Below are 27,300 nucleotides of genomic sequence, written 5' to 3'. Positions count from 1 at the left end.
ATGGCCTGAGGCCCCAAAGTTCCTGGTACTGGATCTGTCCTCAATTCACAACTAAACCTATTTTTGAACCCTACTTCTTGGCATAGTTAATGATATTATTTGACAGGGGTGAGGCAGCTCTCAGAATTTTATGATGAGTTTTCTCTTTCCTAAAACGTTGAAGTGAAGAGTTGATAGAATAGATAGAATGGCAGAACAATAACAGAAATGTCATCAGTGAGATCCATTTCAGCTCTAACATTCTGTTTCTTTGGAAGAAGGACAGAACTATACCATGTATGTACTTCTCCTTCCTTGGACCCTTGTAAAAATTCTTACTAACTTAATTTCTTCCAGTTCTGCTTCTGTTTCTGGCTTTGAAGACCTCTCTGGCCAAGGCTGAGCTGGCTTGGCTAATCTCCAGACTGTATCATTGAGGTAGGGTTAAGGTAAAGGGAATGATAAGAGGAATCTGGGTCATGGATCAGGCAGATCAATTTCAGCTCTAACATTCTGTTTCTTTGGAGGAAGCACAGAACTATCAGATATATGCAAGATATCTAAAGGACAAAAAAAAGGTGCCCATTCTTCTAGAATTCTCTTCTGAGGCTGACAAGAAGGAGTTAAAAAATGAGTATGACATCATGTCACCATTCTAGAAGGAACATAAATTGATTTCAAGCCTTTAGAACCTGTTAGTTTTTTTCCCCATAACCCACTGGTTTTCCCCAATTCATTCAACCTTGAATTGGGAAAAAAAAAACAGTTTGTCTTTACACATCTGTAAATTTGTGCATCTGTTGAATTTATATAAGATTTTTGTACATTGCCTTAGTGTTCTCACATGACAGTACCAAACCAAAATTTGTAGTCATCCTAAAGACTTGAGAATGCCTAACATACCATTGTGTAAGGAAAAATGAAAGTACTGCAAGTAACCTGGAAGAAAAAAAAAAGTGTTTATTTGATAATTCCAATATGGAAAACCCTTTGATTCCTGGTATCTTGGATATGGTCTAAACTGTTCAGGCATTTTGCTTTGCTCATGTACTTCATGGGAAATCTGTAGAATACAAGACAAGTTTGATCATATGTTTTCCCCTGGCATATCTCATAATTGTTGATATAGCTGTTATACTAAATAATATTATAATCAGAAATAATACTTTTTAAAAAAATTTTTGGGGGGGTCAATGAAGGTTAAGTGACTTGCCCAGGGTCACACAGCTAGTAAGTGTCTAATGTCTGAGGCCGGATTTGAACTCAGGTAGTCCTGAATCCAGGGCCAGTGCTTTATCCACTGCACCACCTAGCTGTCCCTGGAAATAATACTTTTAAAATGTCTGTCTCACAAAACATAACAATTTCCTGAGTTTTCTTCAGATTGTATTCCATACTAGCACAAAGGGGAGATGACCTCTGGAGACTAAGTATGTGCTAGACTTGAATGGGAGTGGGGAAAGGACAGAGGGAAGCAGTGCCTAAGGGAGATGTAAATTGAGATATTTAGATGAAGACTACCCAAAACCCAGCGAAAACAATATAAGTCTGGCAACTATTCCCAAAGAGTCCAACAGCACACACATCCCTTTTTTTTTAACCCTGCTATTATTGATCCAGTCACTTTATACAGAAATCTTATCTATATTAACTATGGAATTATCTTTATAAATCTTGAACAATACTGCCGTAGTATCTAACCCTAAATTTAAAAGATACATTTGAATACTATAGCAAATTCAGTAATTTCCAAAAAAAATTTTGGGGGGTAAGGAGAATGTAATGCACCAGTAACAATGTAATGTAACTGGTTATAGTTCGGGGGGAATTTTTTTCAGCTTTAAAATAAATTATTTCATGTCATAGTTAACATAAACAATACACATAGACTAAATAAAACAAAACAATATTATAACCAGGAGAAAATTTGAATGTTTTTGTTACACAAAACATGACTACCCTCTATGTTTTCTCTGAGTCATCTACTTAATGATCTAATAAAAATATGTTTTTATTACACTTGGCATTTTGGAGCCACTTAAGAACTGGATGCAGCGTTTTCTGTGCCCTGCATTACCAACAAAATTACCAGATACATTATAATCCGATGCCTTTATTGGTCTTGATGGTTAATGATGAAGTACAAACATGAGCACAATGTGTGCTTTTTTGAAAATGTCACTCTGAGTTTTCAGCACTCTATACTCAAGTCTAGATCTTCAAATTGTCCATATTCTCCCAAAGTACAGGCAATTTCTGAAATAGGAACACTTGACTGATGATCCTTCTTTTCATGAGAGTGGCCATCCCTATCACCAAAGCCACCAGAGTAGTCATTGTCCACCCTGGCAGGTCAGTGCATTGAGATATGAATTCACTGCACTTCAAGGCCCAAAGTTCCCCCAAATGAAACTGGGTTCACATGGACCCATGTTCAAAACTGGGCAGCCTGACCCCGAAGAGGGTTAGGTTCTCCCTCTATCTTGTTAATGTTCCCCCACCAGCATTCTTTCAGGAAAATCTTTTAAACAAAGGTTTATATCTGAAGTCTCCTCAGGTCTGGGTCACAGGATCTTTCTCTCAAAAGGCATTCATTCTGCAACATGGACATCCATTATGGGACAGCTTTTATTTCCTCCACCACATAGACTCCACTCCATAATACACAAGAGATTCAGAGGTCTTCATGAATAAATGAAGTAAACATGGAATACTGAAATAGGCCATTTTACTGATTATACTTCCCCCAGGAGGGAAAGCCATTTTGTGGCACTGCTGGAGAGATATTTCACATTGGCTTTGGAGCTATACTGTCTTAACAGGTCACAGTTATCATGGAGGGTTGAAAAGATTCCAGGCTCCTGGTCCTTCATCATATGTCTTTAGATGTCTAGCTCCTGGAAAGTCCTGTTGACTGTCTGAGGATCACGTTGTTAAGAAAGTCTTCCTTTGGTCAACCACTCTGAAACTTAGACCTGAAAACTGGGATTACTCCTGATGTTCTATGTTTGTCTTTTTCTCACTGTTGACCTATGCACAGAAAAAGAAACAAAAGCAGGAGGCATCCAAGAATTGGGGCATCTTAGGGACGCCAGTCTCAAGTGATTTGGATATATGTTCCCCAGCTCCATAGGCTTCCACTGCAAGACTCAGTTTCGACTATGGGAAGAAAAGAAATCTCCCTACCCCCTTCTTGAAAGACAAAGGGAGAATGGTTCAAAAAGCTCACTTTTCTAGGCCACAGAATGGAAAGTTCCTCCATGATTCTTCTCCCTTCCTACCTGCCTCTATTTTCAGTCATCAGTCATTTTCATTATCTTCTGTGTATCTCTAAGTCACTGGGGAAGAAGCAGAAATGCTGGTTGAAACAGCTTTTTCAAGGGAGGGATGGTAAGATCTGCAAATAATGTGGATAATTAGAGGAAGGAGGGGAGACTCCATGAAGAAAGCAGAAAAATGGTGGAATCCTGACAGTCAGGAAATTCTTTCAAACCATAAACTATCATTTCACCTTTCTTGCCCTTAGCTTGTTTCGTGGAAGAATCATTTGGCTTGCAAAGATCATCGTCTACTCACTCCAGGATCATATTGATTTTGTTGTTCCCTGACTATTAGTTGTATTGAATTGTGAAGTCTGGTACAGATTTCAGAGAATAAATGAAAGGCTCCATTAGCAGCTTATTACATTGCACTTCACAGTCTTTAAGGCTGTCTTGCCATTTAATAGAAATTTTCCTCTTCAAAGTTAACTTCCTGATTGGTCTTTCATACCAACAGTGTAAATGTTATGAACAAGCATTTATTAAGTTCTTACTCTGTGCCATGCACTGTGGACTGAGTAACATCTTGGAATCCTAGGATTTGGGAGTTGGGAGGAGGATAGAGATTGTGATAGTCATTACAAAAAGCAGAAACCTCTCTCTCTGGTGTTTGTGAAGGTTTGTGGGTTGGGGGGAAGCGTCCTCATAAAATGCCTTCTCCCCTCCTTCCTAGAAGATATTGGAAGCTTTCATATCCCTGCTGGTAAGCAGCAGCTATTCCCCAGCTAGCCCCTTCCATTTCCCTATATGTGATATCAGAGATGAGTGACCATCAAAATGTACCTGAGCAAGATCTCATCGTCTCCGCTGACTCACAGGTGTGGAAGTGACAAAGCACCTGGGTATGCCATCCATCAGCTGGGAAGAGTAACCAGAGCTTAAATGTGTAACCTCCGTGTGCCAAGTCTGAGGGTGACTTCTTGCAGGATTATCACTTGTGGTAGTGGGAATATCTATCAGAATGAGCTGCTTCTGAGTGCGACTGAGTACACTGTGAACAAGTCAGATGATTTAAAGGGGAGAAATCTGTTCAAACTTCTTTTTAACTCAAAGAAATTTCTTTGAATTCATGAACAATGTGATTTCAAATAAATGTTCTTTCATAAAAATGTTTTTTAAGCTGCAAAGTAATAAAGATTATTGTACAGAAAAAAAAAAAAGAAGAATGAGCTGCTTCTTTTCCTTAAAAGGCATTGAAACTGTCCTCAAGACTTAATTGGTTCAGGAAACTAAGGCTTAGGCTGTTGACATAACTTCCTGATCCCCTGAGTATAGTATGGAGCTCCAGTTGGGACCTAAGGATTGACCAATGGACTGCTATTTGCTCAGGGAACACTATGCTCAACCAGTTTTGTATCCATGGCTAAATGAATATCTATTTCCTTCTCAGAATGTCCTTTCCCTAATTTGGTTAAGCAAATATTCTTTTATGAACTATTGGATGTAGTATGACTGTTTTATTCTAATATCAAACCTCATATACCAGCCCAGCCTGGTGAGCTTTAGCTTATTACATTTGGCATGGCTGGTGCAGGATTAGTTTGGAATGGACCTTACTGAAACGAGAGATGGATTAGCTGTACAGAGGGCAGTGATCTAGTGGTCTCTGTGCTTCTGGCAGTGATTGCCAATTAATCCCCCATTTACCTAGGGCATTAGCTAGTAAATTGTCACCATTTTATAACCAGAGACAAATAGGAATATGCTTGTGTCGCATGAAAATAAATGGTCATTTTTTGAATTTGCATGAATTTTTTAATTGAGGATAATTGTGATTTCCCAGACCCGTAAGCACCACTGTCTCCAAGACTGGAATTTTGAGTTTGCCCAAAAAGTGTGCTAAAGGAACAACTTGGGTCTTTTTATTTGGTGTTAGGGAGGCCATTGACTTTGCAGGGGCTCTTGAGAGGATAGTGCTTGGTCTTCTCCAAGAGCCTAGAGGGACTGCAGAAGTAAAAAGAGAGAGAGAGAGAGCACTTCCATTTTCACTCCAGAATCCTCAGACTTCAGTGAGGGGCTTCTGTGGAACTCAGGCTCCAGGTATCCTCTCCAACCTTGCATAAATGGAGCATAGTTCACATATTTGCTGGCTGCTTCTTGTTCCTTTTGTCTCTATCCCCAAACATAAATAGAAGACTCAGAATGGGAAGTTCCTGGTCTTGACAGCAGCCATGTGAGTTGGAGAAGTCAGGAGATCCTGAATCCCTCAGATAGGGCTGACTGGCAGCTGGTTAAATTTCCCTTATTGGAAAAGATAATGCCTGAGAGGAAGAGAAACCCAAGCTCTGGCCCGACTGGCTAAAACCCCTTGGATTTGCCTTGGTCATCCCTAACTTCATCAACACAGTGAACCAGCCAAGGTCAATGACGCCCTGGCCTGTGGTGACTGTTGCACATAAAACAAGCCTACTGCAAGGGGTGTAGCTCCCAGCTCAACCACAGTATAGAAGGGTAGCAGTTTTGCCCTGGAATGAGGAGATAATGCTTAGGACACAGGAGAGAGAAGTCAGATTCCAGGAGTGGCAATGCCTGGCATAGACACAGTGGCAGCACAAGCAACAGGGCTCAGGCCTTGGAATGAGAAAGAAGGAATTCTCATGTCCCACAGAGGGTAAATGTTGCTAAGCCCTTTCATGCAGGGAAACACTGGAGTAGGATAGGCCCCAGCAGCACAGGCACCAGGCCCAGTGGAGGTAGTATCATGTAGAGCCTGTTACATCAGTAAACCCTCTCCTGCTATCATCCAGAGACCACGCAGCACCCCTCTTCCATTGTCCACATTTCCCCAAATCTCTGAGGGATACCCTCTCTCTGGGTGACTCATGTCGAGCCTTTAAGCCTTACCTTCTTTGAATTAGAATATAGATATATATGGAACAGACTGGGATAGAGTTCATGTGATCCAACCCTCTCATTTTACAGATGAGAAAATCCAAACTTGGCGCTAGTAAGCAATGTGCCGAAAGTCTGATAACCAGTCAGTGGAACCACTGAGATTAGCACTGAGTCCTCTAACTCCCATTCCAGTGTTCTTTTACTATATCTTTGTTCATCTATTTGCTACAGAGACCAGGGCAGCTAAGTGACTCAGTGGATAGAGCACCAGCCATGAAAGTGGGAGGACCTGAGTTCAAATGTCACCTCAAGTATTTACTAGCTGTGTGACCCTGGGCAAGTCACTTAACCCCAATTACCTTAAAAAACATCCGGGGCCAGTCATCCTGATATAAATCTTACCACTAGACTGAGATGGCTCTGGAGGAGAAAGTAAGTCTGGTGACTTTGCACAGTGCTTCCTCACTTAAATTCCGTTCATTGCAAATCATGACATCTGTCATGGTCCTCTTCTAGAACAAAGGACAAACAACAACAGCTATAGAGACCATTGCCACTACTTTTCATAAAAAGGAACTGCCTACAACAACCGAAAGTAGATTCCAACTTGTTGACTTGGTGGGTTTGTTTTGTTTTGTTTTGGGGGTGGGTTTTTGAAATCTATTTGTAGTATCCATTATTTAGCCAACCTAGTAGCTCCTCAGTGGGAAAGGGAAAATATTTTGAAGGCCTCAAAGGTGGAAGCTGGAATATGGTTTTGAACAGTTGTTTATATTTTTTAAAAAATGTTTCCATGCATACATATTGCAGGAAGGAGGGGGGAGAGAAAAGAGCCTTTAAAGCAGAAAAATTAGACACATGTAGCTAGAGGCTTCACTGTTCCTTTATTGTTCAAACTTTTCTATAATTAGCATAGACTTCCCTACTCCTCAAAGTAAAAAAAAAAAAATTTAAGCTGTGACAGTTTGTAGTTGACAAGGAAGGACTAAATCACTGAGGTATATATTTGGAGTCCTGGGTGAGATGTGCTTAAATGAAGCATAGTGATTATTTTCACAGCAGAAGGTAGAACCATAATCTGAAGAAATGGGTAGTTAAGTGGACACCCATGTAGTTGAAAAAAAGAAAAGCAGCCTGGGTTCACAATAACCAATGTAATGTAATGCATTAAAGCTACAGGAATAACTACACTCCTGAAAGGTCACCTTATCCATTTGGGGTTTTACTATGGCGGCTGAAGTATTAGAGCAATCTTTCATTAACCATCATTATATTTACTTTTTTTGTGTTGTTTAATCTACTGTACCATAAAATGTTTAATTATAGGATGAAATAGTTAGATAAAGCATTTGCATCATAATGATGTATCTCATTTGGTTTAATTGAATTTTGGTATGCTTGATCTAAATCAAGACTTCAGTATACCATATGTATGGAGAATTGTCCAGTTATTTTTTTTAATTAAGAAAACAGGGGGCAGCTAGGTGGCGCAGTGGATAGAGTACTGGCCCTGGATTCAGGAGGACCTGAGTTCAAATCCAGCCTCAGACACTTGACACTTACTAGCTGTGTGACCCTGGGCAAGTCACTTAACCCCAACTGCCTCACCAAAAAAAAAAAGAAAAGAAAAGAAAACGGGATAGTATTTTGACCCAGGCAGGTCACTGGATGAGATCTGCACACATAGTTTGCTGTAAAACAACTTTTCAAACAGAATCATTTACCACTAATGAAAGCATAAGTTTTCATGATTATTTTGAGTATGCCTCCAAAGAAAAGAAGTAAGCTGGTACTTCAGTACCTTGCATACAGTAGGCCCTTAATAAATGTAAGGCAAATGAATGAACTTTAAATTTTTATTCAAGAACTGCATTCCCTCTACCAGTCACTGGTCAATCAGAAAGACTATTTTGATTGTTTTCTGCTATCTTTTGTGTATAAAGATGGTACTAAAATCAAACATCAGTAGAACTTATGCTTTTAGTTATGGAAAGACAGAATTGCACAATGGATAGAATACTAGACTTGGAGAAAGGAAGATCTGGGTTCAGATCCTACTACTGGTACTCAATAGCCTTGTACCCAAATACAAGTCTAACCTCTTTGAGCCTCAGTCTCTTTATCTGCAAAATAATACCTGTACTTCCTTCTTCATAAGTTTGTTGTGAGAGTTAAATGAGGCAATATCTGTAGAGTACTTTGCAAATCTTATAACTCTATCTAAATGGTCAGTAATTTTTATTTTTATATGAAGCCATCCAAGCTGTTGTCCAGTTCACTCTGTGACAGTGGCAGACATTTGCAAGATAGTCAAGAAAAGGTCATATCATTTAAAAATTAGGAAAAAATTGAAGGACATGTCTGTGTCTAAGGCAGGAGTTCTCAACCTAGGTTCCATGAAATAAAATTTGATAATTGTATTTCAATATAGTTGGTTCCTTTTTCAATCCCATATCTCATTTTATGCATTTAAAAATTCTGAGCTTCATGAGACTGCAAAAGCAGTCCACAACACAGAAAAAAGTTAAAAACCATAGGTCTGGGGAAAGAATTCTTGTCTAAACAGGGGATAGAGGTGATCGTAAAAGTTAAAAAACAATTTCAGTTACATAAAATGAAAAAATTTGCACAAACAAAATCAATTTAGAAAGAATAAGAAGAAAAGACTTTAACTGGGGAGAAACCCATTGCCTTATTTATCTCTAATAGTCAAGATAAGTAGTAGTAGTAGTAGTAGTAGTAGTAGTAGTAGTAGTAGTAGTAGTAGTAGTGGCAATGATAAGTAACATTTATATTATCACCTTAAGTTTTGCAAATCATTTTACAAGAATGATCTCATTTTATGCTTACAACAACCCTGGGAGACAGATATTCATCTTATCTGCATTTTACAGATGAGGAAACTGAAAGAGACAGTGGTGAAATGATTTGCCCAGGATTACACATCTATTTAGTGTCTGAACACAGGTTTTCCTGACTTCAAGTTCACTAGACTACCCCCTGCACCACCTCACTGCCTTTATGTATGTATATGGAGCTGATAAAAATATTTACAAATCAGAGCCTTTCCCCAATAGATAAATGGTTCAAAAGATGTGAACAGACAGTTTTCAAAAGAGCTGGAAACTTTTGACTACCATATGAAAGAATGCTGAGAATCAGTAACAATAAGAGAAATACAAATTAAAACTACTCTAACATTTCACCTTACACCCATCAAGTTGACAAAATATCTATGAAAAGACAGGTATGTTAATGAATTGTTGCTGAAACCTTGGTTATTGTGTAAATGGCCCAATCGATTCAATACAGTTTATAATTATATCAGAAAAAACATTCCACTATACCTACCTGTTGACTCAGTGATACCCCTACTAGTCATAAAGTCCAAGAAGGTCAAAGACAAGAGAGAAAGATCTCCTTTATACCAAAATATTTATAGCAGCTCTTTTTAAGATAGATAAGAACTGGAGAGGCATTTTGGCTCAGTGGTTGTAGAGCAGGCCTCAGAATCAGGACAACCAGGATTAAAGTCCCACCTCTGACACATAATGTCAGAACCCCCAAAATAGCTGAACCAGAAACTGTGGACTACATACATACCATGCTCTAAGCTCCTTATTTTAATTGTCCTAGGCAGTACTCTTAACTCTGTATCCTCTGTTAACACTGATAAAATGACAGATAAGGAATTTCTGGTATATAGATGAATAAAAGTAATTTGTGTTTCTACCATTCTGGGAGACCTTCTGTATTTTGTCTCTGATTTTGAAATTTTAGGGGCTGTATTTGGAGGCTCTTTAACTATGATACATCCATTGATTTTCACCAGATCACATATAAAGCTCCAAATGGTACTGAAAAATATAGTGGCATAACTGATTCCAAAGTTGATATTGCCTAAATGGAATCTTAAAAATAAAGGCAGTCATTTGGAACATGATTTTTCTGAACACCTGGCATCTCAGAAGATCGAAATATAAATGAATTATACTTATTCCTTAAAGTAATTACTGCAAACATGAGTATTTGTGAATGCCAGAGGTGAACGTACAAAATTTCATTGCTGGAAATTCTTAATTCTTTTTTCTGTCACCCTGAACAATAGCCTATCATCATGTATGGATAAATGTTGCAGAACTAACAAGGTTAGCTATAAATATGTATTAATACAAAAGGAAAAATCAGTTTATGGAAGCCCTTGGCTGATTATAGCCATGTTGAGGCAATAGCAATCATACAGTTTGGATGTTTTGTTCCTCTAGTGTTTTCTCTTTTTTCTCATAAAAAGAAAATGTTTTAATAAAAATAATGAAAATTTAAAAAATATTATCTGTCTTGCTCTTACTAATTCTGCAATCCAGATTTAAGCCTTCATTCTCTTTCATTTTTTCAATTATTGATAATCTATTTTTATGTGTACTTAATTTCTAATATGTCACTTTCTTCCTCCTTTCACCAGAAAGCCACCCCTGGTAGGAATGCAGTTAGTTATGAAGAATAAAAGGTGGGTGGAAGAAAGGAAGGGAGGAAGGATTAGAGGAAGGAAAGACAAATTGATTCAGCAAAACTAACCAGCAATTCTTATATTAATTCTGCCAGTGTACCTCAGTCCCTCTTGATTTGATAGTAGCCTCCTCCTAACTGGTCTCCCTGTTCTAGTCTCTTCCTCAGTCTATCCTACACACAGCTTCTTTTTTTTTTTAATTAATAAAGTATTTTATTTTTTTTCCTTTACATGTAAAGATAGTTCTCAACCTTTGTTTATACAAGCTTTACAATTTCAGATTTTTCTCCCTCCCTCCCCCCTCCCCTAGACAGCAGGTAATCTGATATAGGTTATATCTATCTATCTATGTATAGATAGATAGATATATACATAATAACATTAATCCTATTTCTGCATTAGTCATGTTATAAGAGAAAAAAAATCAGAGCAATGATGGAAAACCTCAAAATGGAAAAAAAACAACAGCATCAAAAACAAAAGAAATAGTATGGTTCATTCAGCATCTATACTCCACAGTTCTTTTTTTTTTTTTCTTGGATTTGGAGATCCTCTTCCATCACAAGTTCCCTGGAACTCTTCTGTGCCATTGCATTGGTGAGAAGAATATAATCCATCACAGTAGATCAACACTCAATGTTGATGTTACTGTGTACAATGTTCTTCTAGTTCTGCTCATCTCACTCATCATCAGCCCATGCAAGACCCTCCAGGTTTCTCTGAACTCCTCCTGCTCATCGTTTCTTATAGCACAATAGTATTCCATTGTATTCATATACCACAACTTGTCCAGCCATTCCCCAATTGATGGGCACCCCCTCAACTTCCAATTCTTTGCCACCACGTAAAGAGCAGCTATAAATATTTTTGTACATGTGGGTCCCTTTCCCCCTTCCATGATCTCTTTTGGAAAAAGACCCATAAGTGGTATTGCTGGGTCAAAGGGTATGCACAGCTTTATCGCCCTTTGGGCATAATTCCAAATTGCTCTCCAGAATGGTTGGATCAGTTCACAGCTCTACCAACAATGGATTAGCTACACACAGCTTCTTGAGCAAACTTTTCTTTTTGGTGGGGCAGTGAGGGTTAAGTGACTTGCCCAAGGTCACACAGCTAATAAGTGTCAAGTGTCTGAACTCAGGTCCTCCTGAATCCAGGGCTGGTGCTTTATCCACTGTGCCACCTAGCTGCCCCTTGAGCAGACTTCTTTTTTTTGGGGGGGGGGGGTGAGGCAATTGGGATTAAGTGACTTGCCCAGGATCACACAGCTAGTAAGTGTTAAGTGTCTGAGGCTGGATTTGAACTCGTCCTCCTGAATCCAGGGCCAGTGCTCTATCCACTGTGCCACCTAGCTGCCCCGGAGCAAACTTCTTAATGCAAATCTACTTCATATAAATCCCTTACTCAGAAGCCTTCTATAACTCCCTATTGCCTATAAAGTTCAAATTCCTTATCCTCTACAATTTGTCCCAAACCTACTTTTCCAGCCTAATCTCTTACACACCTACCTTAAGGTCCAGCAAAAGCAGACTAGTTCAAATTCCCTAAATGTGCCCTGCCCTTGCCTGTCTCTGTATCTTTGCTTAAGTCATTTCCTCCCCCCTTCTCCTACCTCACCTTCACCTCTATCAAAATCATGCCCATCTTTCAGACCCCACCTCCAACACCACCTTCTCCTGGAAGTGTTCTCTAATTCCCTCAGCCAAACATAATTTTACTCTCCTCTGAACTCCCAGAGGAAAATAAACTTCATTTATTTTTCCTTTTCATAAGACACTAATCACGTTTTCTTTTTTTTTTGTTTTGTGGGGCAATGGGGGTTAAGTGACTTGCCCAGGGTCACACAGCCAGTAAAGTGTCAAGTGTCTGAGGCCGGATTTGAACTCAGGAACTCCTGAATCCAGGGCCGGTGCTTTATCCACTGCGCCATCTAGCCGCCCCCACATTTTCTTTTGTATTGCCATCTCTGTTGTTTTTTATTGTGTCAAACCACACACACACACAAACACACACACACACACACACACACACACACACACATTTCATCTTTGCCTTCCGTTTCACTATTGTCCCTTGTTTCTGTGCTCCTTCCCATCCACCTGCACCTTCTTTGTCTCCTTTGCTGGATCGTTTACCCTCTTGGCATGAGTATCCCCTAAGGCTTCATCCTGAGTCTTCTTCCCATTTGGATCTCCAGTACTTTTCACATAGTAAATGTGAATGTGCTTAGTAAATGCCTTTTGACTCATTCATTCATTTCCTGGTCTCTTCCCTCTGCCATCACAAACCATCTGCCAAAATAATCTTCCCAAAGTACAAGTCTGACCTTGTCACTTTCTTGCTCAGAAATCTTCAGAGACTTCATTATGCTTCTATGATAAAAGGAAACAAACCAATTTCTTTAAAATGATTCCTCCATCCCTGAACCATCACCATTTAAAAGAAACCTAGGTTGTATCTAAGATAAAGAAACAACCCAATTTCTTTCATATGTTCTTCCCTCTATCACTACCACTACTGAGAGCACATTTAAGCTAAAAACATAATCTCCCAGGCTGGCATTTAAGGTCATTTTCAGTTTGGTCAACTATTAGAATGTATATTCCTCCCACATACACACCACACCCATCTCTGTCTTCATACAGCACTGAGCACAGGTCCTAGATCCTCCATCAGCTTTTCATACCCGTTAGTGATCTCTTCTTCCTGAAATATTCTTGTATTATTGATTTATCTGTGTTTGTGTGGTATTCTCTAGTCTGGTACAGTCCTGAAGGCCAGGAGCTATTTCATTTCATCCTTGTCCCTAGTCCCCAACACAGAGATTTGCACATCGTAAACTCTTAATCAATGTTTCATTACTCTTACAGCTTCTTTAAATGCCTCACCTTTACTAAACTGTAAGAACCTTGAGGATGGAGACCATGTCTTCTACTTTTATCCTTTGTAGCACCTAGCAGGGTACCTTGGACATAGTAGAAACTTAATAAATGTTTTGTTGAATGGGTAAATCACTTTCAGCTCTCATTCAGATCTCAAAACAATTTTTGTTGTTCATTCGTTTTTCAGTCATGTTCAATTCTTAGTGACCCAATTTGGGATTTTCTTGGTAAGAATAAGAGAGTGGTTTGCCGTTTCCTTCTCCAGTTCATTTTACAGATAAGGAAACTGGGCAGACGAGGTTAAATGACTTGCCTAGGTTGTGGCTATGATGTGTCGAGTGAGACCAGATTTGAACTCAGGAATATGAGTCTTCCTGACTTCAGGCCTGGTACTGAATATGCACTGTGCCACCTAGCTGCCCTAATGATAGTAGAGATCTTTTTAATTTTAATATTCACCATAGAATTATAATTTCTGAAATTATATATCCCAGGAACAGTTTTATTTACCTCCAGTAAAGGTCTCTGAATTAAATCAGTATTTGCAAAGCAACAACAAGAAACTGGGGCATTCTGCAACCATAGTACCATGTAGCCATGTTTGCAGTCATTCCTTTATGTGCTCTGTCACCTTCTTGCCATTTTCTATTTATATTTATATCTCCAGGTCCTAGAAAAGTGTCTGAAAATATGTGAGTCCTACAGGTGAAAAACCAAAGTTGTACATTAGTCTTTTACTAACAAATTTTTTTTTCTTTTTCCCCCCATTTCACATTGTTTGTGGACCAACCTTCTTAGCAGTGTCTCTTCTACATGCATACGTGGCAGAACATTTTGAAGAGCAGTTTGCATATAAGATAGGTGGATGAGGCATATGGGGTGAATTGTACTATTTCTCTAGGTCCACAAGAATTCTTTCCTCTTAAAACCAAAAGGAAAATTGATAAAGTTCTCCTTTCCATCTCAGTTCCTATATATGGTAACAAATGTCACTCCATATGAGTAACTTAAATGGTAAATCAACATCCAAATCAAATAAAAATCCAAAATAAAGTCCCCACACAAAACTTACTTATCCAAATGACTTATTAAATGATATTCTTTATTCATGAGAGCTGGAGAAGAATGCTGCAAGTGCATCTCAAGGCAGACCTCCATTAGTTTGAGCTGTCTTCATGACCAATGTGTCAGGACATTGAGGTGGGGTTGACTAAATGGAAGGGGATAGTAAAAATGGCTTCCCAGCTTTCCCTTTTTTTGTTTGTTTTTTGTTTTTTGTTTTAGAAAAAGTCCCAGCTTTGATGTGTATCTGTGGTGTTTCACCGGTTTTCCTTGCATTCCAAAAGTTCTAGAACAGTGATTGGTGGGAAAGAAAGGTTTTATTTACTGTCTCTGCAGCTAGATCTATGCTTTGAGGTCTTTGAGCTCTGTAATTGGTTGAGGGGCCTTCATAGTATTTTGGTAAGAACATTGTGTGATTTAAGAGACCTGTGTCCTAGTCCCAGCCTTCTATTGACTAGCTATATGACCATGGGAAATACACAGCCTCTGTGGGCCTCAACTTCCTTATCTATAAGATAAGTGGGTTGAACTAAATGCCCAATAAAGTCCCTTTTAGTTCTGATCATCTTTAGGACTCTGAGAATTACTTAGTAATCAGAAAAACCAACATCATGGAGTCATGGTTTCTATTTTTCAGTTTCTGTTATCAGTAGTTTCTTCATTTACTAATTTTTTCCCGTTTTCTAGGGGCCTCATTTGGCATTTCTTAAAAATCTAATTGCAATATTAGAGGTAATTTGATAAAAGATATTTGAATCTAAAGCACATTTGGTATTTTGATCCTAAATGAATTTTGAAAACATGAGGCAGTAGAAAAAGTTTAAAATCATTTAAATACCTGTTTTTCAATTTTCTGTTTGTAGTTATTCACTATTCGATGACCTGTTCGTGACTTCTCTCTCTCTGAATAGGTTTGTGAAGTCCCATTATTTATGTACCTTTAAAACAAGAATATAGAGATTTCAAAACACGTTACAGAGTAGATTTCCTTTTTAAATCTTCCTAAGAAAAATTGTGTCTTGAGCCAAATCTAATAAGGAAATTTCATAGGAATAAATGTAAAGTTTCTACATGGGTTCAAAAAAATCACCCGTAGAAATATAGGATGGGGAGGCTAACACTACCAGAAAAAAAAAGAGAGATCTGGGCTTTTTGTTGATTCCTAGATCAATCTGAGTCAACAGTGACATCAAAGTTAAAAAAAAAAAAAACTTTATTAGTTTTGCCCCTCATTAAGTCTAGAACATGAGATATTTCTCCTGTATTCTAGAATATGGTCATCTGTACTGAGTTCCACATTTTAGAGAAAGGATAGTCTAGATCAGTGGTTCTCAAAAGTGTGATCCACAGCCCTCATGGGGGGCCATGAGAACGTTTCAGAGGTTCCACAAGGTCAAACCTATTTTCGTAATAATACTAAGGTGTTGTTTGCCTACTAAAATACTTCTCCCTTTTCCAGCTTTGTAACTGGCTAAGGCTGGATTTTCTTCATCAACCATCAACCAAAATAACATCACAGCAGATTAAATGCAGAAGCAGAATAAGAAACTAGCTCATCAGTCAGACATTAAAGAGATTTACAAAAATAAAAAACAATACCACTCCTGTTGATTTTTTATTTGGAAAATAGTTGTTTTTCATAAAATAGGTCATGTGAACATTTAATGGGTTCATTTTTGTTGTATTTAATAAATTGACATTTTTTCAAAATTATCAGCTGCAACTTCTGATGCAGTAGATATAATACTCAAAATCCAAAGCTTTTGTTTAAGTGTATGAAGGTGTCTTGAGACCAAAAAATTTGAGAACTGCTGCTCTGGGGACTATTTAGGAGAAGGACTTAAATATGTCTTCAGGTATTTGAATTCAGGTCTCATCTCAAAGATGAGTGAGAATAGAAGTTACAAAGAGGCAGAATTCAGGTCCATATGAGATAAATTCCCTAATGATCAAAGCTGTCTAAAAGTGGAATGAGTTGCCTGAGGAGGCAGGTAATTAAGTAGCCACAGGGTGAACACTTGTCAGAGATGAAGAGATAAGGACAAGGGACAAAAGGATAAGGACAAAGGGCTGGAAGCTCTTTCCAGCTCAGAGTTTTCTTTAATTCCATGAAGTGGTGATTCATTGGTGACTTATGATGACTATGGTATCACTATCGGCAGATTTTTAGGCCAATGTGAAAGGCAAAGCTAGAAATGAAAGATTACTATGTATCTAGTAAAATGAAGACTATCCCCCTTAATGCCTTCCTATACCTAATCTATACCTAAAGAGTAAAATGCACTTTTGGAAGCCACATTAAAACATGAGGGAAGGGGCAGGTAGGTGGTGCAGTGGATAAAGCACCGGCCCTGGATTCAGGAGGACCTGAGTTCAAATCTGGTCTCATTGTGTGACCCTGTGCAAGTTACTTAACCCCCATTGCCCTGCCAAAAGAAAACAAAACAAAAACATGAGGGAAACTTCATAGAAGCAATGAGTTACTATACTAAAGCCTCCAAAAGGACTTAATTTACTCACTGGGAATTGTTTATAACAGGATAATCAGCCTCATAATGTAATGCCCCATAACTGTGCCAATTACATAGTTCCTATCCCTTTAGAGTTTATCTCTTAAGAAAATCCCAGATAACTGTAGGCTTTTGATCTTTTACAAAGTCAGATAAGGAAAGAAACTAACTATAATGAGTAGAAAATCCAAATTAACCTTAGTACAAGGGAGACCTGAGTCACCCTAGAGATTTCTATCAGTCTTGTGAAAATAAAAGGAGAAAGGGGTTTTAATTAAGAGAATGGATCATCTCCATATCTACAAACATTTCACAAACAACCAATAGAACTTTAGAGTGAATTACCTAATAAAAGTACTTGTAGAGTTAAATATAAAACCACAGAGTAAGGAAATTTATGTAAAGGGAGCCTTAAACTGGAAAACCAAGTCTTAGCAAGAAATAAATAAATTGACATAAGATAAACAACATTTCAGCAGAGAGAAACGGTCCTGTTAAAAAATTACTTTTCCCCCAATGGATGGAAACTAATCACTTCCTGGACCACATTTTATTCTTCCTTATCAGGATCTAGATTGTTTTAAAATTAAATGAGCCTTAAGAATGTTAGTAGTCAGTTCCTATGGACTTTATAGAAGAGGAAACCAATAAGGTCACTGAATTTCTAGCCACTTTAGATCTAATTCCTTAATAATTAGAATATGCTATAGCCTCAGTTAGTCAATTAGCACTTATTAAGCACCAACTATGTGCCAGCCATTGTACAAAGTGCTGATAACCATGGTATCAACATTCTATTAGCTTCCTATCTTAGTGCTATATATATAAAATTCTTTAGAATAAATACTTTTTTCTTGTGTGTATGGCCTTTTTAAATATCTTAAAGTTAATAAAATTTTAAATCTTTCATGAATTTAATGACTGTTTACTATTATTCTTCTAGGAACTCCCTGGAGAGAAAATCAAACAAAGGATTTAAAGAAAATTCTTAAGAACATCAACAAAGAAATCCCATTGGTATTTGTCAGTGGAAATCATGACATTGGTAATGTTCCTACATCAGAAGCTATAGATGAATATTGCCAGACTTGGGGAGATGACTATTTCAGCTTCTGGGTTGGAGGAGTACTGTTTCTTGTCTTGAACTCACAATTATATGTTGATTCCTCTAAGTGCCCCAACTTAAAGCAGGCCCAAGATGAATGGCTTGACACCCAACTAACCATAGCAAAACAGAGGATGTGCAAGCATGCCATCATATTCCAGCACATCCCTCTTTTCCTCAAAGAAGCTGATGAAGAAGACGATTACTTCAACATAAGTAAGCCAATACGTCAAGAATTAGTGGACAAGTTCACCAATGCAGGTTGGTATTTTGGGGACTTTTACATTTTTTTTTCTTTATTTTCCTCATTTTGTCTTATGAAGGTTATTTCTACCTTTTGAAGAAATTAAATGGCCAAAGGTTTTGAGGTGGGAAAGTACACATCATTGATACTCATTTTCAAAAAATAACATAAGGAGAAGTATGGTGTCGGGAGGGATAGAAGCCTGGGATGCCTTGGAGGAAAAACGCTTTCATGTAAAGAACACTGGGCTCAGAGTCAAAACATCTGGTTTTAAGTCCTGACTCTGCCACTTACAAACCTTGTGACTTTGGGTGATCCCTTTCCTTTGCTAGGCCTCAATTTCATCTTACTGAAAATGAAGCGAGTGGACTAGAAGGTCTCTAAGTGCCTTCCAGTTCTTTGACTTTCTTAGATCTAAGTGATAAAGCAAAGCCTGAAGGGAGGCGTGCAAAGACCCCATCAGACAATCACCAACTTAACTTCAGCATCTGAGAAGGTAGCTGTGATGGCTTTCATCATGTGTACAGAGAATAAGGACAGTGGAAGAATATACTTTCCCATTTTCATGGATTGCATATATTTCTATTAGGTTACCTGAACAGATGAGAGTTAAGAGGAAAACTTTTTAGTATCTAAGAAACATTGACTAGTAATATTAATGGGGAAGTACAAAGAATATATTTAATAGTTTTGCTTTTGTGAGGTGGACTAAGTTCTTCCCAGAATTTTATAATTAATAATATATTTGACCTGAACCCTAATGTCGTGAAACTGTAGTTAGACATGATCTGCTATATTTTTGTCCTGGACACAGTTAGATATTTATTTGGTAGGGAATAATTGGTTATACCTAATGGCCTTGCCTTACAAAGACATTTGGTAATAATAAAGTAAGCAGATTTCAGTTGCAGAAAGTTGTTCTAAATATTAGGAAAGCAATTATTATTAAAAATGCCCCCCCAAAACCTTGACAGACTCATTCTAATATTTGTTCGTTAAATAGGGTAGCATTTACTTTTGAAGAGTAATAAGCACTTCTCTGTTTGAGGAGATTTTGCACATAAGGCAAGCCTAATAGGAGACATTTTTCAACTGGAGCATGGTGATGTAGTTGGGCAACTTCCATTAAAGTCTCTGGATTTTACTCCATGCTTGAAGTAATGCAGAAAACCATTTCAGTGACAAGTAAATGAAGTGTCAAAGTGGCATCAAAGTCTCTTTGTTTCGTTTTCATAGAGACTGTTTTACAGCAGGAAAGAATGTCAGGGAGAACATTTAATTCCGCTGAAATTATTTCTTTCATATCAAATGTTAAACTATGTAAATGCCATCAGTGTGACTGGTATTTGTTAATGCAGTATTTGCTTCTGTTGCTTATTTTCTGGTTTTGTGGAGCTGCCTTCTGATTAGACTATAAGTTCAACTTTCTCTGCATACCTTGATATTCTTTGTGAGCATAAACCTAATATTTCATCTCACCTTATGAGATTGAAATTCAGGCTTGAGAATGGCTACCTTTTCCTGTACACTTGCATATCATGATTAATTTGTAATTACTCTGAAATTTCACCTTGGAGAATCTAGAACAGAGGACATCCTTCAAAGAGGTTCCACATTAACCCCTGAATCTGACTTTGTTAGCTCAACAGAACTCCTCTTTTAATGACTTTCTAAACAAACCAACAAACCAACAAACCAACAAAAAAGCAATGGGGGCGGGGGGGAGGAAGCAGCTTAGGGTTTCATTTTGACACGATTATGTCAATAGGTGAATTACATGTTTGGTTTTGAAGTGTAATTAGGTGGCTTATAATGGTACATGTAACGCATCTATGAGTAATTCAAAAAATTTCTCAGTTAGTAGCAAATGAATTTGAACCTATTTTGGAAAGCCAGAAGTTCAAATGATATTTTGCAAAAATTCATTAACTTAAAGACCATAATAAAAATGATAGGTGATGATGGCAGATTGTATTTAATATTGCCTCAGGCTTTTTCTGAGTAGTATTTTTTTTTTTCAAATACTATTTCAGTCGCATTTTTCTAGTGCTGAAATGCCAGTACTCAAAAATATGTCAAAAGCTCATCAGAATATTAGGATAGCTTTTAATTATGATAATTGTGTTGTGATAAAACATCCTTTTAAAGAACAAATCCCTCCCCAAACGACCATGGAGGCCAAACCCAGATCCTTTATAGCTGTCTTAATGAATAATTCTGAATCATTGTGTGGGATGAATAAATGATTTAATAAGGAATACCAATAATCTTCTCACATTGTTGTATTAATTTTTATTTTAAATGAGAGGAGGCCTGTGAGGAGAAGGAGGAAGAAGCATACAATAGGGCAACTGAAGAACGCTGAGATGAGTTCTCTTAATCAAAAAGTGTGAGCTCTTCATGTCTACAGGTTTCCTTAGTAACAGATGCATTTGGTTCCTACATTTTAGTCTCATGAAAAACCTCCTTTGTATGTGTACGAAATGTTGTCAATAGATAATATAAATAAACAGTTATCATGGCAGGACAGAAACACAGATAGGAAATTGCACCAGTTATATTGGATCTTTTTGTCTTGCTCAGGAATAATCAATTTCATCAAATCCACAATTATGAAAATTAGTTTTCCCTCTAGTTCACTTGATACCTGTTTTGAGTTCCAAGAAACAGACAATAGAATAGACTTTATTGAAGTCCCAGTTGTACCTCTATAATTTCTTTAGCCATTGTGTTTTTTCAGCATGAAGTTATGAGCAATTTAATATGTATACCAATTTTTCAAAACTTAATCCCCCCACCAAATTACTTCAGTTTTTTAGTGAACATGTTTCCCTTGATGTCCTTAGTGCCTTTTTCTCTTCTTAACATAGCAATTAGAACCATGTTTTAAAACGCCCCAAGCAGATTTAATAATTATTTAAAACTCCAATAAATTGATCTTTCCTGCTAAAATCTTTCCCCCCCCCCCATTATGTTTGCTTTCTTTTCTAAAACAAAAGTGGAAGGTGGTAGTAAAAAGGAGAATGTTGTGGCTTACAGTGGTAATTTTAGAATCATCAGAATTTGGAAGATAAAATGCATAGTCTATAGAGTCTTGATAGTCATCCCAAACCACAAAAGTTTCGGGCCAGATCAGGTTACCAGCACAGACTAGGGAAGTATTCCTTGCTGACCTTCAGGCAGAAAACTCTATTACCCACAGAAATGTTTTCCATGTCAAGTCCCAGAAGTCTTGTGAAATCATGTTTAGTTTTGTGCCAATTAATAAGGATGCTCAGGAGCTATCATTAAAGCAGTTCCTCAAATATTTCACAGGACCACCCTCCTTCCCCCCTCCTTCAAAATTTTCATTGTAACTTGTGGAAACACCACTATCCAGTTACATTGATGTCCCCTACATGGGCTGTGCAGAAAAGCCTCTTAGCAAGATCTCCCTATTGTTCATATTCTTTCTCTGAAAGAAAAATTCCTCCGGAATTCATTCATATATGGCACTAAACTTAGATTTTTAACCTACACAAGCGTTGATTGATTTATTGGCAAACAAGCTTCTATGCAAACTTTGTGCTGTATCCCCAGCATGATGTTCATTTTGGACGGGGGGGAGGGGGGGTGGAGAACAGTGAGGGTTAAGTGACTTGCCTAGGGTCACACAGCTACTAAGTGTCAAGTGTCTGAGGCCGGATTTGAACTCAGGTCCTCCTGAATCTAGGACTGGTGCTTTATCCACTGAGCTACCTAGCTGCCCCTCTATGTTCATTTTTAAGTGACTAACCTAAAAGCCATGAAGCAAAGTTGGCAACTGTATGTTGTTGCCTTTAGTTTCAAATTTATTCCTTAAGAAAATATTTCAGTGACCTCTTACCAATCTTCAAATTAAAAAACAGGGAAATAACAACAAACAGTCCTTTTTATTAACATTTTCACAATACAAAGACCCTAGGAATAAATCCACTTCAGTAATTTTAGCCTCTTGATTTCATTTTCCAAGTTTAGATCTCATTTTGATGTGGTTAGCTACATTTTTATGTTTCAATCAATTCTGTGTAAACATCATGTTTTAGTCATTTGATGTCTGTATTTCATTCACTATAAACCTAGATAAAAGACCAACTGCAGAAGCTACATCTGGTGTGAAGTGATGAATTGCATTTCTCACATTGGAGGTATCCTTAACAGTTGGGCTAATTAAACTTAAAATCATGTCCTTATGATAAATATTTATAAATTGAGAATCTGGTGCTTGTAAATGTGTACTGTTACGTTTTGAAGTTAAACAGATAACTCTTCCATAGAAAATAAATCACTTTCGTTATTATTTTGTTGTTTCCTTTCCACCTCTTCTTCCCACCCTCAACCCCCCCCAAAAAAAAAACCCACAATGAATTTTGTAAAGTGACATTTTTGTTTCAGTTGTTACAAATGGCAAAGGACACAAAAGCACTGACTAACTGACCAGCCCTTACTAGATCAAGACTTAGTGAAATGAGAATATAAGAATTATTGCTTTTAGTTTCATATTAACAAGAATCAGTATAATTTTGCAATTACCAGTTGTGTTCAGCACTAAAAAATTCTAGTTTCTGTAATTTGAATAAACATTTTCACATGCTAGATAAAATTTTTTTTTACTTACTAGAAATTAGATGTAGCTATAAGGGGTAGTTTTCTCTTCATAATAAGAAGAGATTTGTTGATATTCTAATTTGTGAGGCAGCATGGGGCCTTGGAGAGAGCAAACTTCTGTGTCAAAATGACCTGGGTTCACTTCCTACTTCTGACACATGTTGGCTCTGTGACTCTGAGCAAATCATTTAACCTCTGTTTCCTAGGAAACGAACTCCCTAATACTCTAAATTGCATCTTTTTCTTCCTCAATGCCTAGCAGAGTGCCTCAAATATTCTCTGAAGTATAATGCAAAAAAAGGGTGACATTTTGTTCTTTCACTACCTATAAATGTGTGTGTAGAATATGCATACATGTATTCTATAGAGAGAGAAAGAATTATATATACACACAATGGCATTCCAGTCCTTTAAATTGTTTGTATATTACCCAAAAAGAATCATTTTTGGTAAATAATTTACACAATGTGACACTTACTAGCTGTGTGACCCTAGGCAAGTCACTTAACCCTCATTGCCCTGAAAAAAAAAAGAAAAGAAATGCAAAGGAAGAAATTTTTTTTTTTCATATGGCAATAGATAACTTTGATTTCTTCATCAGAACACTGCCTGTTCATATCCTTTGACCATTTCTCAATTGGGGAATGACTTGGATTCTTATAAATTTGATTTAGTTCCCGATATATTTTAGAATTGAGGCCTTTATCATAAATACTGGGTATAAAAATTGTTTCCCATCTTTCTGCCTTCCTTCTAATTTTGAATGCATTGCTTCTGTTTGTACAAAAACTTTTTTAATTTAATGTAATCAAAACCATCCATTTTGCATTTCATAATATTCTCTGTCTCTTGTTTGGTCATAAACTGTTCTCCTTTCCATAAATCTGAGAGGTAAACTATTCCTTCCTCTCCTAATTTACCTATGGTATCACCTTTTATGCCTAAATCACATACCCATTTTGACCTTATTTTAATATAAGGTATAAGATGTTGGTCTATACCTAGTTTCTGCCATACTATCTAACAGTTTTCCCAGCAGTTTTTGTCAAATACTGAGTTCCTATCCCAGAAGCTGGAGTCTATGTCCACTTTTAATTTCACAGTTTAGTCATGTATTTGTGTGGCTCAAACGATCTTGTTGCTCTTTATGTTTAGTGACTCTGAAACTTTATAACAGCAACTCCCACAGTGTCATGGAAAATGCAGTTTGGGGCCACATCAGTGTAGCCAAAAATGTGTTTTCTTAGAACTCTAGTTATAGCTATCAATAAATAGGCCAGCATTTAGTAAGTACCTACCAGTACCAGTCTGTGCAGACAATGAAAGCTATAAAAAAAGGCCGAGCTCCCAAGTTGCTCACAGCATTCTTCTTCCTATTGTCAGGGTTCCATTTTGTAAATATATGTATCACATTAGATTCTCATTCACAGAATCAGGTTTTTAGGGCTTTATCTCTGGGAGAAATGACAGGTAGATTGTTTGATCAATGAATTTGATCAATATTCAGTATTTCAACTGCAGGAGTCCTCTTTAGCTTGGATAATTGCTTCAACTCTCTACTTCATATTGCATGTATGAAATGTGCTTTTCTATACATAAGTGGTGTTACTGATCTGTCCAGTAGAATATGCACTTGGAGTTGTTTTTTCTTACAGAGATGATAATGGATTTGTAGTGATCTACCCATACTCTCTTGTTCTGTTTCTTTTGTGACCAAATGCATTCATATCAGAGAAAGCTGGCTAGAGTTAAGATCCATCTGTGACCATGGATCAGAATAAAAATTAGCTGGTTCAATCAATAATTGAGTCCATGACCATGTGCTCATTGGCATGGTACTACAATCAGCTGGCCTAAAAGTGTGAGTCACAATTTGGTAGAACAGGATTCCTAGGTAGCTACTCTGGTAAACACTTATTACCTAAATTTAAAACATGTCATGCCTATCATTTTCCAGTAGCAAAATTAATCATTCCTACTGTTAAGTAACATTAGAGCAAAGTTTTTAGAATAAAAATTCTTATATTTTAAGGAATAAGTTCACAACTAGATTTATTGCCAGCCAATTTGACCATGTTTCATATTTTGCTTTGGAGCAGTATACATGGTATATTGAAGATAGAAAGTGGAGTTTCTAATGTATCTGGGGTATATTTTGCTTATAATATTACTGCATCTCTCCACTAAAGCCCTACTTCATTGATGGGGAGGTGATCCTCGGTTCCCAAAGGTTATACCGGAAAAGCAGAAACTCTTGCTTTCCCCATCAGGTTGGAAAGGCTTGAGGAGTAAGCCCAGCAACACACTGTATCTGTCATAAGAGGGTCAGCCTAACTGTACAGACGAGCATGCCACCAGAAAACAAGCAATTAAATAGCTGAGGCCAGATTCACTCTACAATGCTACCTCACTGCCTAGCTAATGAACAAGGGGCTATGGCAGAGCTCGAAAATGATTGCTAAGGGGGAAAAAAAAAACATGCATGGTGCAGTAGATAGAGCACTGGCCCTGAAGTCAGGAGGACTTTAGTTCAAATATGACCTTAGATAGTAATAGCTGTGTGACCCTGGGTAAAAGTCACTTAACCTTGATTGCCTCAAAGAAAAAGAAAAAGAAAATGATCGCTAAGGTAAAGAAAGATTAAGATACCCATTAATGTAAGAAGTAGCACTACTCATGAAATCATAAATTTTTTGAAGTTTTGAAGTATTGTATAACACCCTGGTTTTTTTTTTAACATATAATTTTCTAACATTAAACTATATTTGTATATATGTGAATACTTCACTTGCTGCATGTAGAATTCCTCTGCCCATCTGATAGGATTGTTATTTTCATAGATATGCATAACCATCTGTCATCAATGAATACTCTTATACAAATTTAATTTCAAAATGAGATAATAAATTTACTACTTTTAACTTTTAACTCAGTTCTTTTTTTAAAAATTCTTAACAGCCTATTTTTCTTTATGGCTTTGTCTACACAAAGCCAACAGCACAAATGTTTTAGTCAAAAACCATCCTTTGGCAGCCATACATACAACAGCAGCAATGACATTTCCAGGGGCATTGAAACACTTTTATGAGTGGGCCCACCTGCCTCCCGTAAACATCGCATTTCAGTGATTCCATTCCTTTAGGCATCTGAGTAAGTGGTGGAAGCCTGACTGCTTAAGATTAATTATGGAAAGCTCAAAAACATTTGCATTTATGTACTCTAATTATAGAACTATCAGTTCTTTTCACAATAAGCATCTCAAGAATTAGCTAGTTGTCTTTGGGATGTATGCAACTGGTTACTAGGGAGACCAAGAGAGTATGGATGGATCATATAGATCAGTGGAAAGAAGAACTTTACATAAGATGAATTGATAGTTACAAATAACAGTGTATCCCAGGTATATGCCAAATGGGTTTCAAATATGGAAGTATACACCAGAGCAATTGAAAACGGTGGTCAAACTTTTTCATGTTTTTGGTTTGAGTTTTTGGCATGGTTTTAGCAATGTTCCTGCATTTTCAGTGACGGCATTTTGGATGCCTTCAGAATTAGAACCTCACTGACTGTGCTTGGGAGGTGGGAGAAGGGGTTCACCTCATTCCCAAAATGTTACATAATTGTTCATCTATTGTTACTGTGCTTTCTCTTACCATCCAGGTAGTCCCTGTTTGTTGGCAAAGACCATACTATCAGAGTACAGAAATTATGAACTGATTGTATTTTGTCCACTTTTAGAAAGCTTGTCAATTTATGCTGCTTTCACACTGCCATCTGGTCTGTAGATTGGTCTTATTGCATGTACACCATCTATAACAAGAAGAAAATCAATTTCATGAAAGATGGAAATGATGTCAAGGAGGTTACTAAACACTGTCATTTGCTGAATACTACAACTGTGAAGATTGCAATTGAATTCTGGCTTAAAGGGAAGAGAATTGTGTAGAACTTTCCAAGTGGCGTGTGAACTCCATCACCCTGTAGGAGCTTCTTGAATTAAGTCTTAACATGGTTCAGAAGCTGATGATTACCTGTCATTGGTTACCCTTAACAATGGCAGGCATGCCATTGTGATATCCCATACCTGCTTACCCAAGTATGAATTTAATGAGAAGGAAAGCATCACATTAGTGCCTTATTTCCAGAAAAATTGCTCAAAAACATTTTATCCTTGGCTTGTAAGGCATTTCATAACTACTTTTATAACAGCCACTTGTAATTCTTTTCTTT

The 27,300-nt window shown here is 37.3% G+C and overlaps 1 protein-coding gene across 3 annotated transcripts in view; it reads left to right on the top strand.

Annotated features, from left to right (window-relative positions):
• CPPED1 (calcineurin like phosphoesterase domain containing 1) overlaps positions 1–27,300 on the top strand; it is a 131,745-nt gene that overhangs the window by 69,309 nt on the left and 35,136 nt on the right. For all 3 annotated transcript variants that reach the window (XM_043978901.1, XM_043978903.1, XM_043978902.1), the window contains one exon: positions 18,039–18,461. In XM_043978901.1, coding sequence (XP_043834836.1) covers positions 18,039–18,461 — 423 coding nt within the window. The remainder of the gene's footprint in view (positions 1–18,038; positions 18,462–27,300) is intronic.

Source organism: Dromiciops gliroides, chromosome 1, assembly GCF_019393635.1.
Source record: "Dromiciops gliroides isolate mDroGli1 chromosome 1, mDroGli1.pri, whole genome shotgun sequence".
Lineage (NCBI taxonomy): Eukaryota > Metazoa > Chordata > Mammalia > Microbiotheria > Microbiotheriidae > Dromiciops > Dromiciops gliroides.
This window is presented reverse-complemented; position numbering and strand designations above follow the sequence as displayed.